Source organism: Aedes albopictus, chromosome 1 (genome assembly GCF_035046485.1).
Source record: "Aedes albopictus strain Foshan chromosome 1, AalbF5, whole genome shotgun sequence".
Taxonomy (NCBI): Eukaryota; Metazoa; Arthropoda; class Insecta; order Diptera; family Culicidae; genus Aedes; species Aedes albopictus.
The window spans coordinates 228,608,347-228,627,577 of NC_085136.1; the positions used below are offsets into that span (position 1 = coordinate 228,608,347).

General features: G+C 38.8%; 1 protein-coding gene across 1 annotated transcript; it reads left to right on the forward strand.

Moving 5' to 3' along the window:
* The first annotated feature begins 8,347 nt into the window (after positions 1–8,347).
* On the forward strand, positions 8,348–17,724 carry LOC109430695 (uncharacterized). The gene is made up of 4 exons (XM_029857222.2): positions 8,348–8,485; positions 9,216–9,348; positions 17,023–17,183; positions 17,418–17,724. Exons 2-4 carry the CDS (start codon positions 9,216–9,218, stop codon positions 17,484–17,486), a joined length of 363 nt encoding a protein of 120 aa, XP_029713082.1. The 5' UTR covers positions 8,348–8,485; the 3' UTR covers positions 17,487–17,724.
* The last annotated feature ends 1,507 nt before the right edge of the window (positions 17,725–19,231 follow it).

The following is a 19,231-nucleotide window of genomic DNA, read 5'->3' on the forward strand; positions in this document are numbered from 1 at the left end:
CGCGAACCTTCCCCAGGTGCGCCGCAGGATTTTGGCTTTTGTGACGAAACAAATAAAAAACTATTTGTATTGCGGAAAACTTCTAATTTTTTTGTTAGTAAAACTAGTGTCGCTCACATTTTTTTTAATCTTTCTTGACTTTTCAATTGTTCGAAAGGATTTCTGGTATCCTTTTTAAACATATAAATTGAATCCACATTTTAAAATTTCAAGTTTTTGAAATTGTTTGTGGAATTCTCAAGCTTCAGCATAGCTTTTGATTTTACTATAACTTGTCCAAAGTTTTTAATTCCAAGAACATTATTTACGTTCTTTTCAGAATAATTACAAGGTTTTCGGAACAGCTAAGCGGCATGCAGGTTTGCCGATCTGGTAGTGTGAAGAGCTAGCTTTGACCTTTTTGAACCGGTCTGTTTCATCAGTACTGCCGCAACCTCGCTGAACTCGAATAAGTTTGTTATGCTCGGTTTCATCAATGGGGTTATATATGGCCAATCCAGGCCCAAAGGGTTAAGTTGACCTGGCAGGTCTTTACAATCTCTTTATGTGTAAAAGTGTTGCTTTGCAATTTCCGCAAAAAGCTGAAGCTTTGACCAAGTTCTGTGTATTCATTTTCATTCAATAAGAATTATTTAACTATTGCAAATGCTTTAGGATTTTTGGCTGAATTGTTGAAATTCAGTAGCTTGTTTTACCTTTACATCTGAGTTTCTTCTTATTTTTAAAACTTCTATGATGAAATCAACATGATTTTTGAAATCTTACAAATATTTAAACTATATCTGAGAAATTAATTTAAAAAAATAGTTAGTTTTACAAATATTGAATTCTGAAAACATGATATTAGAGAAGTGTTTCAAGATTTTGTCTTGCACACTGTAAAGTGAAAGTTGCTCAAAATAAAATAAAAGCTTTGGTGCGCCGCGACATTTTTGGAAATGTCAAAGGGCGCCGCGATAGCAAAAAGTTTGGGAACCTCTGATGTTAGGGTGATCCATGAATTTCAGTTTTCCTAAAATAACTTTTAATTCGTTCGTTTCTCGTAAATACTTTGTTCCGAGCACTTTTAGAACTATCAACGACGCATATTTTTTCCAAAGAGCTCAAAGTTCTAACTCTCATAGTTAAGAAGATATTGGCATTTTTCTTCGAAAAATCACTTTTTTTAAATGTCATATATCAAAAAGGAGCAAATGGATTTTCAATCTACCGGTTGCATTGGAAAGATCGTACTTTGTTCTATTTAAGGTGAAAAACTGTAGGTACCTTTTTTGTTTAAAGCTTTTTATTGAATTTTGAAAATACGATTTTTTTCATGGAAAAGCAGTTGTAATTTTGAAAATCGATGAGATACAAACTTGGCGTCTTCGACAAAATTGTGAGTTTTTGGCTGCTATAAAAGTTCCCAGAACAAAGTATTGCAAAAAAATCAACATATAAAATTATATTGAGTAAAAACAGGTTTTCATATGGAAAGCGGAACAATTTCAGCAAACTCGACTAGTCTTTGTTAGATAAATCGAAGTAACCATGTCGAAAATATTTAAATTTGCTTATAATCCATAATTCGTCAATGAACTCAACTTAAAATGTGATTTTGAGCTTATTTCCATCAATTTAATTTCAATTTCATCACTTCAATGTATGGATAGTGAAAATGCCAATCACTAGTATATGTTTAAGTTAACGTAAAAGCCTATCAAAGTTACATGATTTACAATATCTTATCAACATTGTGCCTAAATGGTGATGCCAGTATAAATAAACATTGGTTCTACAATGAAATGGATGACCATTTACCAAGCTACTTTGATCTATCTAACAAAGACGAGTTGAATTTGCTTGAAATGTGTCATTTTTCATATGAAAATCTGTTTTTACTCAATATATTTTATGTGTTGATTTTTTCGCAATACTTTGTTCTGGGCACTTTTATAGTAGCCAAAAACTCACCATTTTGTCGAAGACGCCAAGTTTGTATCTCATCGATTTTTAAAGTTGCAACTGCTTTTCCATGAAAAAAATCGTATTTTCAAAATTCAATAAAAAGCTTTAAACAGAAAAGGTACCTACAGTTTTTTCACCATAAATATAACAGAGTACGATCTTTCCAATGCAACCGGGAGATTGAAAATCCATTTGCTCCTTTTTGATACATGACATTTAAAAAAAAAGTGATTTTTCGAAGAAAAATGCCAATATTTTCTTAACTATAAGAGTTAGAACTTTGAGCTCTTAGGAAAAAATATGCGTCGTTGATAGTTCTAAAAGTGCTCGGAACAAAGTATTTACGAGAAACGAACGAATTAAAAGTTATTTCAGGAAAACTGAAATTCATGGATCACCCTAACATGAATCTTTAAAAAAAATTATAAGTTAGGAACCATAAGAGATAGAATAATGGTTTCTTCGGCAAACTTGCTCTAAATAAGTTTTTTTACAGCTTTGTGGAACATTTTGTGAACGTACATAAAACTATTAAAAAGCAGATGTTTGGATCAGCGAAACTAGAGGGACCACCCTAATTTCACAATCATGAGAAAAAAGGTCGAAAAATAAGAAGAAAGTTTTCCAAAGACACCATGTATCTAAAACTTATGGTTTAGGCACAAACATGTTTTATTTATTTATTTATTTATTTATTATTTAACTCGCAGCGTAAGATTTACATCTTTTAATTGCTACAAAGTATTGAATACTGGAACGCGTCATAGCAACAACAGACTAACAATTACTAACACAAATTACAAATACAAAACTCAAAAATAAACTAATTAAAATACATTTTGCATTGCTTCTTAAACACTAAAATAGAATTCATTTCCTTCAAGAAATTCGGTAGAGTATTCCACAAACTTACACCTCTTACGAAAAACGTACTCGCATATTGGGATGTACTATGAACAGGAATAGAAAAATTTCTACTTCTGTTACTCCGTAAAGGCCTCATTTTTGCGTGCAAATATTTAGGACATTTGGTAAGAATTAACTTATGCATGATATTGTGGTTTTAGCACTAAATTGGTATCGGAAGTAACTTCATTGACTTCCGCTGTCTTTCCTATGCGTTAAACATAACGTCGGAAGTAGTGCGCTGTATAGAGCATCAGATTTACTATACAGCGCACTACTTCCGACGTTATGTATTACGCATAGGAAAGGCAGCGGAAGTCAATGAAGTTACTTCCGACATCAATTTGGTGCTAAATCCACAATAATACAAACACGTGCCTTGTAAAAAACCAGTAAAAGAGTTGCCCAACAGAGAGCATTGCAGGTGCGAAACATGGTCAAAACGATTAAGGCTGTAGACAAAACGAATACATGAATTATGTGCAACTCTGAGTCTTTGCTGGGTACAAGACGTAACGCCGGGAAACACAAAATCACTAGACAAAAAGTATGGTAATATGAAAGATTTGAACAATTTCAATTTTATGTCTACGTCTACGTTCAACACATTGGCTTTGGAATAAAGAGTCCTTAAAACACCATAAATTTTACCAACTTGACCTAATACATATTTATCCCATTTGAACGATTATTCAATTGTATAACCTAAACTGATAGATTTGTCAACAAATACCACTGGATCATCACCAATTAAAGTCCGTTGAAACGTCCCTAAAACCCCCTTAATCACCAGGGTGCGATGACGTCATAATTGCGATTCCCGCATCTTGCACTAATGTTTAGGGAACCCAAATGCATTGTCAATGGGGGAACCCAATTGATGTTGGCTGCAAACAATCATATTGGGTGGGTATAGGGATGTCATATACGTGCCCTTAATATTATTAAAATGCCACTGAAATCCCCGTTATCTCATTAAAACGCCAACGAATCCTGACGGAACGCCTTCGTAACGTTCATGAAATCTCCTAAAAGAACCCTCTGAACAGCCCATGAAGTCCCTTGGTACCCCCTGTTTCTAGGCTCTCTAGGACTTCCTGGAAACCTTCTTGGTCCCATCTCAAATGCCCACGCCCAGAACAGTAGGATCTGTTCTCTCGAACTAGATTCCCCCATTGAAGCCCTGACGTGACAGCTAGGCCTGAGAGGATGTAGTGAGGTCTCTACATACCTTTCTAAGGTGTCCAATTAATCTTCCTTGCCCATCCCTCAGCTGTGGCAAGGAAGTGACCAGGGCAACTTCTGACCGTTGGAGGATTGCGTCGATTTTGTCGTAGAGTCAGAATGTTGAACTTTTTTGTTAGAGAAAAAAAAGTTGCCTATCCTAAACATTTTGGCCATCCCCTTGTAGTAACAAATTGTCTAGACATCCGATGAATCCGCTTTATGTATGCAAGCATTTCTTGATTGATGTCTTAATTGGATTAGCTAGACTAGGGAGGCTATATAGGGAGGAAGTTGTACTTTATGTCAATAATGAAAGTCAGATCCATTCAGTTAGTTCTGTGTGGGAAAGCTAGTCGCGCAGTAATTTGCATGAACGATGCTAACGGCATATTGAAGTTCAAATTGCGAACGTGTCAGCACAGACAAACAGACGTGACATTTGTAACACTTTTCTGAAAAGTTGTCACCTCCCCATGAAGGGGGGTTCGCATGAGACGGAGACAAAAGTAGAAGAGGAGGCCGGTGGCATTGGTTCCCAAAACCCACATACCAGACACAGCCAGAAATCATGGTTCGAAACAGTGGAACCGCTCACGAAAACTACTCGGGTCTATCCATAATAGAATAAAAGCACAGAGTTTCACATGCAAATGATAAGACGGTGTATCTTTAGTTGTACTTACTTGCTATATTGTTGCTTAACCTACGTTTGGAGAGTGTTAGGATGTGTGGGCGTCAGTGTAGGCGTGTATCCCTCGGCGATCGTTGGACGTCGTAGTTGCCAAAAATGATAGCCGGCGCCATGCCAGCAGTCGCACCGCATCCACGGTGACCCACCATCGCTTTGGGGCACGGGAGGCACTACCGTCCATTCTATGGCAGTGGTAGAAAGGCCTGGGAGGTAAATCACACGAAAAAGCACTTAATCACACGCCAGAGAAACTCGCACTATTTTGGGATTTGCTTTAGAACATTGTTGCCTTACCGATCTCAAACAATAAATCTCATATCTACTCCATCACTGTCGTCTAGCTGATCGTGGAAGAAGAATAGCTGTTGATGAGATTACACTATTTAGGCATGTTCTCACTTCCCAACCATCCTGAAGGTACCTAGACCCACGGTCTGCAAGATCTCGCATCTTCACCACTTGATCACTAGAAATTCCGCGCACAATTTGTATTTGCACCGTTGGTTGGTTCTACGGTTCACAACTTCACGATCAGGTTTTATAACTTCAACGCACTAAACGGCTACGAGGTTGCCCTCTTTGTATTAACCCGACGACTGCTAGTGAAGAACGATTGGTAACTACCTATATTGTCGCAGGTACAGATGTGAGGCAGCAATTCGCTCTTATCAGTGGCGGGTGGCGATAAGAGCCAATAGATTTGTGGAGAGTGAGATGCTGAGCGGAGTGATCAAGTAGAGTTCCTGATATATCGTTATGGTAACATACAGGTATTATTATCAGTTTCTCTTGGCGGTTATGGGGTTTTGGCGTGTGATTCGGGAGTGCATCCCCTAGTTCTGATTCTCTATCCAGGCGACAAGCGACGGTTCTCTGAGCGATTATCATGGCAGTAGCGATAGGAAAGCAGGGTATATGTTCTGTTGTTTCTGTTGTGTGTGTAGTGTATTGAACATGATAAGATTCAACAACTCATGCTTCCATTCTGTACAGCGACTCTAGGCGGCTAATCTGCTACCTTCGCGAGGCTGCTGGAAGTGAGCAGGTTACAAAGTCCATCGCTTAATTTACGCTACTGAACATGTTCCATGAAACACTGCATTGTGCAATAACTCCAGTAGAAGACGCTGATGTAGAACGTTAAATGCGAAGGAAAACCACGGGCGCGCTGGTTATCTAGACTACAACTCACAAGATTTAAGTGATCGTTAAAAGCTTGGTCGATGCAATTTTTTCCAATGTTACGTCTGTTTACCTGTGGTGTCAATTCGTTTTTTTTTTTCAATACAACGTACCTCCAAATACATAGAATATTATCATTAGTTCGAATATTTTGAATATTTAGTTATCTAAGAAGAAACATTCTGGGACTGACCCAATCCGACACAATATTAAGTCACGGGATTGGTTTAGTAGTCACGTTAGTAGAAACCTGGGACTTCAAATAATATCTAACAGTTGTAAAACATCAAGGAAATGTTAAAATATCAAATCACATCTGAGTTATAGGTAACATCTCATAAGAAACTTATTCTACTTCAAGTATGCATTGTAATAATGCATTTCTAGCTTAACTCTTCCCTAGTCGGACCACAGCGTGCTATTTATAAATCGAACAATTAAAATCGAATGCCAAGCTCTGTCTCTCCATCCTGGTGCGAATGGAGATAAACCATAAGACGCAGCAGCGCAATTTGAGAAGAAATTAGGGTTGGCTTGAATAGTGGACCCCCCGCAATGATTCAGTGGTTCTAGGGTAGTGGAGGTATTTTGGACCGGGCAGGTATTTTGGCCCACCTAGGGAGTTTTATGATATTTATCACATAATCTCTACTAAATCTTGGTAATTTTTTATTGGATCACGAAAAGTATTCAACTATGTGATGACCTTTATTTTGGATGTCACTTAAATATGCTGTTCAGTATTAAAAATAGAGAAAATGTTTTCACTTCCAATGAAACGCACGGAAAAGCACCAAAAACAAAGAAGGTGACAAATTTGTAGTCGGCTTCGAAGAGGTATTAAATTTTACAAATAAATATTTATTTCATGTGAATGTAGTTAGGGCCTTGTAAGAACTCAAAATAAACTGTTCTTAACCTCGGTGGAGCGATAATATTTACTAAAATGGTGGTTTGAGGTATGGCCAAAATATGTTCAACATAATCAGATGTGAACATATTTTGGACCACCTGTCAGATCCATCTCTCCAGTTCCTTCTAAAGGGAGAAAATATTCATACTAATGTATTTAATGTACTCTAAAAACAGATAAATAGAATAAGTTGGGACCTCCCGTGACCTGGGTTGTTATACGTTTTTTTACAATGAGATTGTTGTGGGTTCGATTTGTTGTAACAACTTTTCGCCAAGTTAAAAATTTCGATTCGTGTCCTAACAACTTTTCGACAAGTTGAAGTTTTCAGGTGTTCAGTCACCTAGTTTAGAAAAGTTGTCCTTCTCGGCTATCAGTTGATGACTGAGACAATGTGTTATCTAATGTATGTTTGACAATTTACGTATTATTCAAATTACTTTATTTTTGATTACAATATGTGTGGAACGCCTTTATATTTGGCAGAAACACTAGACTTTTACACTTATAGGAAGCGTTACGTAATTTATGCATGGTGACTGACGTCATGCAATAGTTAATAAATACACGTTATGCGTAACATTTTTTTATGAAACATCATACTACAATGCGTAAAAACTGACAATTGCAACAACATTTCATCTTTTTTTACCGTTACGTAATTTTTAAACGTTCCCCTGCTTAAAAAAATGAATAGAAAAGATGTAAACTTCACGTAGTTTTAACTATGTTTAAATTTTTGCTGAGGTGGCTTTCATTTCATCAATCAATTGAAGTTTAATTTGGTGGGCCAAAATATGTGCACTTGGTGGTCCAAAATAAAATCAGGTGGTCTAAAATAGAAGCCCGAGATCCTTCAGGAGTTTTGATATTTCTTGTATTTAATACAACAATTTTAAGTTCTGTTTGTCCTTTTTCGACAGAAAACATGTTGCTCTACGTAATGCCTACTGAAATTATCCATATTTTGAAGTGGAAACTTTCATTTTCGTTGAATTGTTCATCCACTTCCTAAAGGGGTCCAAAATACCTCCCTTACCCTATGTGGTGGAATTACGCTAGAAAGCGATAATTCGATGATTTAAACAAATTTGTAAATGTTAACTCGAGACCGGAATAGCTAAATCTAAGAAATTGTCACCAGTTTTTTTTTGTGAATCTATTGTCACCAGTTTACCATGGTAAGAGAATATGATTGAACCCGATAAACCAGTGGACTCCGGGTATAATTTGGACCAGTATTGAACGAATCGATGATTTTGTGAGAAATATAAATTGTTTTCATACGGTTTTTGTGTGCAATATGTAGAAATAGAAAGATATAAAAATTAATGCTGCGTATTTAAGACAATCCATATAGGATATCACATCGATTTTGAGATCAGAGCAGAATTCAGATATTAACGGGTTCACTATTGGCCAAAATACCGTAGTAGACGTTGTGTGCATATTGACTCGTTGCCCCATAACCGTGGAAAACCGGCTATTTAGTTCATACTTCGATGATCAACCACTCGCAGTATTGATTGTGATCTTGAGCAGAAAGAGTTGAGTTTTCAAACGTAGAAAGTATTGAACGAAGTGGCATAGAAATCCCAATTTAACGTAGTTCAAAAAAAGTAAGTTTCAGTTAAGTAAATCTGATGTGACTATAGCGTCATGTTAAGAACGTGGTTTTGTACTCTGTTCCTGGAAAATCACTGCAAGTGATGAAAACTTATTAGTTATTAACACTCTCGGTCTCTTAAGCGAATTGACTATATTCCAGCGATAGCTCATCCGATTTTTAATGTTGTTTTACTAATCTCTTGTCCGAAAAAACTTAAAGTTTAGGTAGTTCAGAAGTTTCAGAAAAGTCAATCTAGGGGCACTTAATGTAAATGTTGTAAATGTTTTCGGTAACATCATAATCTACGTTTTAGGTGTTTTTATTTTTAGCCCGAGGCTGGTTAATCTTCTAGAACAAACAATAAATGTACGTCATTCAAATAAGAATAATGTTAGAAAACTGAATGCATATCGTGAATCTCACAGAACAATATTTTGAACATCCCTAGCACTTCCGGCAATTGCATCTATATCAATCAATATCTTCAATCGGACATATCTCGACGATGACTCACTCGACTTTCAGAATACTTTTACTAATATGATGTGCGCTTATGCTTGGGGTGTTGAAATTTCCAAATTCGCCAACGTGGGTATTCATCAGGACCATGTTGAGGGTGCTGTCTCAATCTTCCCTATTCAAAATGACCAATTAGCAATAGAATAAAAAGTCTTAACTCCACTGTTTCTTTTATTTGCTTATGAAATAACCCAACCTTTTCTTCTCACATTTCTTCCCAGATGGCATTGAAATCGGACTTGATATGGGATAAGCTAAACGAGCGGCTTTCTCAGATCGATCGTAGTAAACGTTCATTTACGGTGGTTCTGTTCGTTCATTTACGACAGGAAGGGAAAGTAGTCAGAAGTGTGGGTAAGTATGCTAAAATCAATTTTGTTATACATAGGTTCTGGGGCCTGTCCACGAAAACTATGTGAAAATGCTCCAAATTTGGTCAAAACATTTTATACGCTTTATCTTTTTTGTTTCAAATTTCTCGTCAAAGTCGCGTAAGAACCACTTTTAGAGCTTCCAAAAACGCGAATTTTTGTGTGCTGAGAATGTTGCTACGTCATTCTGTTGAAAAGATATTGATGATTTTCTAAAGAAATAAGCACTTTTCAAGTATGTTTCATTTAAGTTACAAAAATAACACCCCTCTAATTTTTGATATGTTTTATAACAACATTTCTACTTTTCAATGCGGACAAAAAATATTTTTTATGTTTACCCCAACCCGTCATAACACCTTTTCAAAATACTATGATTTTTTAAGAAAAACACCTGTAACTATTGAACCAAAGGAGTTAACGACCATCTCAACACACGAAACGACGCGTCTTTAAATGTTCTACAAGTATTTCTTGGGCGACTTTGATGAAAAGTTGAAACTGAAAAAGTTAACGCCAGAAAACCGTTTTTTTAACTACTCTAAGCTTATTCAGAAAAATACCTCTAGATCGGTAAAAACATAAAAACTGTCTTCAACAAACTTGCTCAAAATTGATAGATCTACAACTTTCCCGAAAAATGTATATAGTTATTCTTGCAAATAAAAAAGTTTGGTTTCCAATTTATTAGAAAATATGGACCACCCTAACTTTCATGCATATTGAAAAGAAGGCCTTATTTTTAGGAACAACTTTGTAGACCATATTAAAAAAAAAATTGGAGGCGCTGCATCTTTCCTCGTAAATATCCCAAGTAACAATGACAGCTGAAGAATAACAGCTTATTAAGCCAAAATTTTCAAAATCAAGCTTAAGAGCGGCTTATTCATCTATTGTACAGCGGTAATGTTTGTTGGGATGTTTCATGGACCACTGTGCAATGTACCTTCAAACGAGTCTAATCCGTTTTGTACCTTTTAATTCCACTCTATTTTGCTTATCCTTTGACAGATACGCGTTTTATTGTTTTTATTCATTTATTTGTTTATTTATTATTGTATTAATTCGTCAAATCTTCAAAGGTTTTCAAAATTCAACTAATCGTTTTGTAGCATAAACTATCTCCCCCTTTTTATTGAATATTTACTCCGTTATTCCAAAAAATTTTCATGCAAAGACCGAACATCCCTACAATTTAATTTTAGGAAAAACGAGAAAAATATATCGCATGTAGTTATCAAAATAAAAATAAAATATTATTTGTTTATGGAAACTATTTATACATACATTTCAAACAGTAACAACAAGTCGAGGCAAACTAACAATAAAATAATTTTGCTCTCGGTTCTATATTTGTAAACAGACAAAATCTACTCATACCCTCTCTATTCAAAGAAAGCTGTTCGTACTTTTTTCCACAGTAAAGTTCAAATATTCCTCACTTTGAAGGCCCAAATAAATATACAACCACATTTTTATATTCTGTGCTATTTTAGATGATATAACAATGGTTAAGAAAAAGCGAGATAAAACGAAACGAAAAACGTGATAAAATCGTGCGTGAATTTGGCGAGTAGTGAATAAAATGATTAGTGATAAAACCGAAACGGAACTGTAAAGCAAAACTTCAGCTTTGTACAGCATTCCCTACGTTTTTATATGTATATGGTTCAAAAACTCAATATAAACGGCACTGCTGGTGTAAAACGATAGTCAATGAATAGCTTGTCTCCAGTTTCAGGCAGCTAACAAGGCGTCGATTTAATGTACCGGATAAACCAGCTTGTTCTAGTTCACCCAGATTACAACCGTTTTGTTCCTCCTGAGGTCACAAACCTTCTTGTTGACTTTCCAGTTTCTGCCTTACGCTTCCTTTCATATCTGCGGTTTGAATAAATTCCCAGCTTTCATGAATCATGAATTTACCAGCTTTCTATGTGTAGTAATCACCTAAATCCCTCCACACTCTTTACACAGCTCCTCGAATCTCAACTTTGTTTCTGGGTTCTCCTGATTCCTCTAGCTGGTTAAAAGCCCCCAGTTATATTTTAGTTTTCTTCCCTATTACTATTCCTATTCCTGAAAACGTGAGCTTTTTTTCGCCAGTTGTGACCAAGAACCTGTTGGCGCAACCACACAGCTTGTTCAATGTAAACAATATTGCGTTTGACGTTTCACAAGCTGTTGCAACAAGATGAAGTTGAGTAAGGTTTCTTCTGGCCCAATTATGAAGCCTTGTCTGAAGTAAAACAAAACGGGCTATTTTCTATATGCTATTTATATATATAGCAGTGTGGCAGCGAGGACATCATCGGGACCAGTGAATACGGAGATCAGGAGTGCGATTCCAAGTAGCGGCAAGTACTTTAATTATTCAATTTTAAAAATGATACTTCCAGTTGCAAATGTATTGCGTCACGGTATCCATAACCTAATTATATTTAATGGATTAATTTGGGGATGTCGTATAGCTATTATTTAACAACTGTGAAAAGGCTGAAAAAGCGCCTTCTCAAAATGTTATTCAGTTAGTGGTTATATAGAAGCCGAGAAAAAAAGCTATGACTTGGGGGCATAGAAGCTGCTCGCACAGCATATACATGTGGATTAAGTTCGCCAGATTCATTGGTAAAGGGGTTGCATAGAATTTTCCGTCCATAAGTACAACATAGTAACTCAGCATCAAGCAGTATTGAGGATGCTTTGTTGACATCAAGAGTTAATTTACTAAATAACTTTTTTTAAATAGATTTTTAGCAAAGTTCGTTAAAAAGCAGTTAAAAGCTAATAGAAAATAGGTTATATTACCACTCTCATCTTAAAATTTAGTCGACCCAATTTTCAGTGACACCTCCGAAAGTATTTTTTTTTTATTTGTCAAGTTTAGCTTAAGTTAACATACAACTTACCTTACAGATCAGGCTAAGGCCGGGGTGGCCTCTGCTGTACATAGTAGCCGTCTCCATTCCACTCGGTCCATGGCTGTTTGTCTCCAGTTTCGCACTCTGCGTAGGGTCCGCAGATCGTCCTCCACTTGGTCGACCCATCTAGCTCGCTGCGCACCACGTCTTCTTGCACCGGTCGGATGACTCTCGAGAACCATTTTAGTCGGGTTTGCTATCCGACATCCTGATGACGTGACCCGCCCACCGTAGCCTCCCGATTTTCATGGTATGGACGATGGTTGGTTCTCTCAGCAGCTGATGCAGCTCGTGGTTCATTCGCCTTCTCCAAGTCCCGTCTTCCATCTGCACTCCGCCGTAGATGGTACGCAACACCTTCCGTTCGAAAACTCCAAGGGCGCGCTGGTCCTCTGCACGTAGTGTTCATGTTTCGTGTCCATAGTGGTCTAATCAGTGTTTTGTGAATAGTCAACTTTGTGTTACGGCGAACTTTATTCGATCGTAGAGTTCTGCGGAGTCCAAAGTAAACAAGATTTCCTGCCACAATGCGCCTCTGAATTTCTCTGCTGGTGTCGTTCACGCTAACGCCGCTCAGCACTAAAGTGCAAAATTTCCAGACTACACCAAAAATGTGTAACCCTTGCACATTTACAAAATCAGCTCCAGTGTCCGCAAAATTGTTAAAATCGCAAAAATTTTTGTACGCCAATCTAGGTAGGATTACTAGTGACCTTGGAAAACAAAAAAAAAAATCAACATTTCGCATCTAGAAGAGTGTACGAGCTGTTTTTCGAGAATGTGTAACTGCTACACATTTTTGTGTGGTCTGGAAATTATGCACTTATGAGTAGGTCTTACACATTTTAGTGCTGAGCAGTTTTAGCGTGTTGTCGGCGGTCACCAGTGAGCCCAAGTACACGAATTCTTCAACCGCCTCGATTTCATCACCGTCGATATAAATTCGGGATGGCGGGCGCGCTGATTCCTCCCTGGAGCCCTTTGCCATCATGTACTTTGTCTTCGACACATTAATGACTAATCCGATTCGCCTGGCTTCACTCTGTAGTCGGATGTACGTTTCCGCCATCGTCTCAAATTTACGAGCAATAATATCAATATCATCAGCGAAACCAAGCAGCTGAACGGACTTCGTAAAAATCGTTCCACTCATGTTTATCCCCGCTCTCCTAATTACACCCTCTAAAGCAATGTAAAACAGCAAGCACGAAATACCATCACCTTGCCGTAACCCTCTGCGAGATTCGAAGGGACTCGAGAGTGTACCTGATACTCGAACTACGCACATCACTCGATCCATCGTCGCCTTGATCAACCGTATCAGTTTATCCGGGAATCCGTATTCGTGCATAATCTGCCATGGCTGTTCTCGATCGATTGTATCATACGCCGATTTGAAATCGATGAACAAGTTATGCGTGGGCACGTTGTATTCGCGGCTTTTCTGTAACACCTGGCGGATGGTGAACATTTGGTCCGTTGTAGCGCGTTCGCCCATAAATCCAGCCTGATATTGCCCCACGAACTCTCTTGCAATCGGTGATAGACGGCGGCCTAAAATTTGAGGAGTATCTTGTAGGCAGCGCTCAGTAGTGTGATCGCGCGATAGTTCCCGCAATCCAACTTGTCGCCCTTTTTATAGATGGGACACACGATACCTTCCATCCATTCCTCCGGTAATACTTCCTTCTCCCAAATCTTAGTAATGACCCAGTGTAGTGCTCTCACCAGTGCTTCTCCACCGTATTTTAGAAGCTCGCTTGATAGTTGATCTGCTCCAGCGGCTTTGTTGTTTTTCAACCGGCCAACCTCCTCCTCAATCTCTTGAAGGTCAGGGGCCGGAAGTCTTTCGTCCTGTGCACATACTCCTAGATCTGTTACCACGCCACCTTCGGTACTTGCAACGTCGCCATTGAGGTGCTCATCGTAATGCTGCCGCCACCACTCGACCACCTCATGCTCCCTCGTGAGAATATTCCCGTGATTATCTCGGCACATGTCGGCTTGTGGCACAAAGCCTCTGCGCGAGTGGTTCAGCTTCTCGTAGAACTTCCATGTATCCTTAGCGCGGTACAGCTCTTCCATCGCTTCGCGTTCTGGTTCTTCCAGCTGGCGCTTCTTCATCCGGAAGACTGAGTTCTGCCTGTTCCGCGCCTGTCTGTAACGTGCCTCATTCGCTCTCGTGCGGTGTTGCAGCATTCTCGCCCATGCCGCATTCTTCTCGTTTTTTACTGGTTTACTGGTCTGTACATTTCGTCCCTTCCTACCTGCGCGTTCATGTCGCCGACAACGATTTTCACGTCACGGGGCGAGCAACCATCGTATGTTTGCTCTAACTATGCGTAGAACGCTTTTCCGCGTCATCAGGTCTCCCTTCGTGTGGGCAGTGGACGTTGATGATGCTGTAGTTGAAGAAACGGCCCTTAACTCTCAACATGCACATCCTTGCATTGATCGGCTGCCACCCGATCACACGTTGTCGCATCTTGCCCAACACTATAAATCCTGTTTCCAGTTCATTGGTGGTGCCACAGCTTTAGTAGAAGGTAGCCGCTCGATGCCCGCTTTTCCACACTTTCTGTCCAGTCCAACAAAGTTCCTGCAACGCCACGATGTCGAAGTTGCGGGGATGTAGTTCGTCGTAGATTATCCTGTCACATCCTGCGAAACCTAGTGAATTGCAATTCCATGTTCCAAGTTTCCAATCGTAGTCCTTATTTCGTCGCGTGGGTCTTTGCCGATTGTATCGAGTCGTATTTTCTCCTATGGGGATTTTTACGGGTGGCTTATTGGGCCTACGCCAACACTCCTGTCTCGCCGGAGGGCCATCGTGCCAGTTCTGTTTAACGTCCCAACCAACACTGGAACTACCAAGTAGAATCTAGCTGGGCGTGGTGCAGCGTTTCTTACTCAGCCGCTGGATGCCAGAACAGACGCTGTTTGAGCCTTGGTGAACAGACGCTCCAATCGTACCTCCTCAATCTAGCTGAAGTCGGAAGGACAACAGTACCCAGGCTGCACTACCAGTTAAGCACACAACTCTTAGCTGGCGGTCTTTGTCATCGCTTGACCCGTGAAAGCTTGAGGTAGGAACTTGTGAGGACCAGAGCTATGTTGGACGCTCTCCTAATCGACTCACCGTTTCGCAGCCCAAATTTACTACATCTTCTTCTTCTTCTTGGCGTAACGTCCTCACTGGGACAAAGCCTGCTTCTCAGCTTAGTGTTCTATGGGCACTTCCACAGTTATTAACTGAGAGCTTCCTCTGCCAATGACCATTTTGCATGTGTATATCGTGTGGCAGGCACGAAGATACTCTATGCCCAAGGAAGGCAAGGAAATTTCCTTTACGAAAAGATCCTGGACCGACCGGGAATCGAACCCGTCACCCTCAGCATGGTCATGCTGAATATCCGTGCGTTTACCGCCTCGGCTATATGGGCCCAAATTTACTACATAAAAACATTTTTGAAAAATTTTCATTTAAATCATGTTTAAGTTTCTTTGACTTATTATCTTTTGAATCAGATCTAGGGTTTTGAAATTGGACGCAAATTGGCGAAGACATGGGCCTAAAAAATTACATGTTTTTAAGGGGGTTACCCCAAACTTTTGATCGGGAGTGTATAAGAAATACATCGTTACACACTTATTTCTGAATTGCCTTGTTCAGTACTTTTTTGACGAGTTTAGAACAGCAGTACGATCTCGGTAGTTCCGGTAATCGATTTTACTGAGGTTCAGTAAAACAACTGTAAAAATCGTATGGAAAAGCTAAACAATGCATTTTTTCTGAATGAGTTCGGTGCTCAGCAATTCTAATCTCATTTAAAAAAATACCGAACTCGGTAACCATTTGTTGGCTGAAATAAAATTAAATTGTTAATGTTATGCATATCGTCTAAGAGATGAATAACTGATGTTTTCCGTATTGGTTCAGCAAATTTAGTTCCAACATTTGAGAAATATTAATCGACAATTTTGCAAACTTTAGCTTGACCATTTGTTTCTGCACTTCCAATTTTTAGATTTATCTTTTTTTCTCAATTTTATTAGCCCCATGATTTGATAGATATTTTTCAGACTTTTGTGTTGTTGCTGGATTTGTTCTTATATTGTATTAGTTGATAAAGTACAAAAGTGAGCCACGGACAATGTGTTAAGTTTAAATCCACAGACAAACAGACTATATACTGTACCCCCAATTCACGATTTCGAGCGCACAAATCTCTCCGTAAACAAAACCAGCGCACCGCAGCTTCTCATTTCAAGCTTATTACGAGTGGGCAAGAACAGAATAATGAAATGCACAATTGCCTGAAGTTTGCGTTTTGAGATTTGTGCGTTTGAAGTTTTGACGCACTGTTGAAGCGGGATTCCAAGACGCTTGTCCTTAAGTATTTGATTGTTCGTCTACGGGTCACCCGTGATATTTGCAAAACTTGTATTTGAATTTGACGATTTCGCACTTGCTATTACCAAGCTTGACTATGTTTTGGACTTATAAACTATACAAATTCTTCAACTGCTTGTCTGTCCACATGTTTGGAACCTGTGCTACATAAGCAGAATACACTCAAGATACTTTATTATTTGAAAAGCGTTTTTAAAATTTTAACATATTTGCACAGCTTTTTGATATGAAATATTTTTGTAATATTAACTTGTAAATTCTGGCATGCTTCCCAATTAATTTATTGCAGACTTATTGACGATCTTTTTCCCTTGATTTTCAGTACTAGACTTCTGTGATCTGAAAATTTCGGAAATTGAACCCGCAGCCACCAGCACCGCAGACTACCCGGCCGAGCGCATCGATGCGTCCGTTACGATTGACGATAACGATTTCTACCTGGTGGCAACGAAGGAAATCACATTTGCAGCCCTTATCGAACAGGTGAGTCCCACGTCGCGTCACCGCCGTCGTCGCACCGATCCGGTCGACGTTATCAATCGCGGGTGATGATGATAACTGGACTGGTTACCTCCAACTTCTCGCAGATAATGCACTGCGGCTCTATGTAGATTAGAGACGACGGAGAGGCTTGAGGCATCGAATCATAGACTTTGAACCACGTCACGTAGCAGTATTGCCACCTGTGTATTGACGATGTTTCTTTTTCTTTCGTAGGGAAAAGTGGATATTACTGGAAACAAACAGGCCTTTCTAACTCTGGACGAAAAGTTCAGAAAGAAGTGAGTCCGAAGATTTCGAATGGACTGATATGGATAAGCCACTGTGAAATACGCAGAACAACGCAGAAAAACGCAAAAACAACAACCAATTGGCAGATAAATGTGAATGATTTATAATGAAATACAATCAGTGATTGCATAACGCCATTAGGGGAAATCTAGGCGATAAACTTGGGAGAGTTTTTTTATAGATGTTGTTAATGAAAATTGTATAAAAATAACTGAATACCATTTTAGAGCTACTAATGTCTTGATGCAATCTCAACAAGCCACCCAAAAGCGCCCACACAAACAGACGTCTCACTCTACTCACTTTCCATCGTTTCACTTTTTGACGGTTGATTCAAATAATCTGTAGTTCGCAAATCACTCGCTCACAGCGCTCGCATCGTGTTTGCTCATGTTTGACGTATGCTCACTATCGCCACCTACTTAATGGTTTGCGAAACACAGGGTGACTAGCATTTGACGATTATGTTTTTTTTAGTGACGATGATTTCAATCGCAATTCGTTCCAAGTAATATACGCCTGTTTGTCTTTGGACAAGGACAAACAGTCGTAACGCCTTAACAATTTTCTTGAAAGGTCACTTGTAAGCATGTCATAAATTGGAATATTTTTTATAAAACGTAATGGTAGTCCCAAGCAACAATCTTATGACCAATTTGGTTTCCAAAGGTTTTTGAGGTTTTTCATCATTAACAATTGAAGCAGAGAAAAATAACTAAACGAGTCAGACAACACATCTACTGGACTACTACTGGTGCTTGTGTTAGAGGAAACGGAGAAACGTCAGACTCCCGCTTGCTGATTGGTTGGCTACGACTCTGGCGTTTAGGATCATATCGTCGCGTTCAATAAGGTGCAAAAACGACAATATTAGTGTAGGGAAGGAATGTTAGAATAATCAATATAATTCGGACCCCTTTGTCAATGAACGATGCCAAGCAAGATCACAAGAGACTCGTGAAAACTACGGCAGCGGCAGAACCGGTGCAAGCAAAGGTTCCTTCGCTTTCACAGGAAGCTTAAAAAGTGTGGCGGATTCTACTATTTTTGATAAGCACTCGCAGAAGCGGGTGAGGCAGCCGTCAGGTGAGCAGCTGTCTGGCGGCCCAAGTAACAGTAAATGTAAAACTGTGAGAGTATAAGCTGAACATTGGATGGTTAATGGTGTTAGTGGCTGAACATAATGACAACTGAATATTCGTCTGCAGTATGGCTTGTTCAACCTCTTTAATCAGCAATACATGGATGGCTGAATATTAAGTTATATAGAATATTATACATATTTGTAACCAGCTTTTAAACATACAGCAACATGCAGAATTAATTATCAGATGTTCAACCTCTAATCAAAAAATTTTTGACAACTGGCCCAAGCAATGTTTTCGCAGAAACCACATAGCTTCTTCAGCCTCACTACAGGCTTAGTTCAGCTTATGTTCTTGATTATTCAGGCACAGTAAGTAATGCTCACGTTTTCGATTATATGTATACAATAGCGTGGGTCATCGGAACCGTTTTCTCAGATCAAAGCTTTTTTTGGTTCCGTTTCGGGTCCAGAGTATCTGTGCAAAATTTGAGCACGATCGGTTGCATCTACACTTTGAGCATTGCAATTGAAAATTGTATGGGATTTCGTATGGGGAAACATACTTTTTTAGCATTTTTGTCATAAGTTGAAAAAGTTTGTCTGAAACTTTTTAACCGATACTGTGAAATGATAGCCTAGGATGTTCTGAAAA

Bases quoted from the DNA above. Each gene is read 5' to 3' on its own strand.
- LOC109430695 (XM_029857222.2), top strand. From the start codon at position 9,216: ATGGCATTGAAATCGGACTTGATATGGGATAAGCTAAACGAGCGGCTT. The intron at 9,349-17,022 runs GTAAGTATGCTA...CTTGATTTTCAG, and splicing joins GAAAGTAGTCAGAAGTGTGG to TACTAGACTTCTGTGATCTG. The intron at 17,184-17,417 runs GTGAGTCCCACG...TTTCTTTCGTAG, and splicing joins TTGCAGCCCTTATCGAACAG to GGAAAAGTGGATATTACTGG.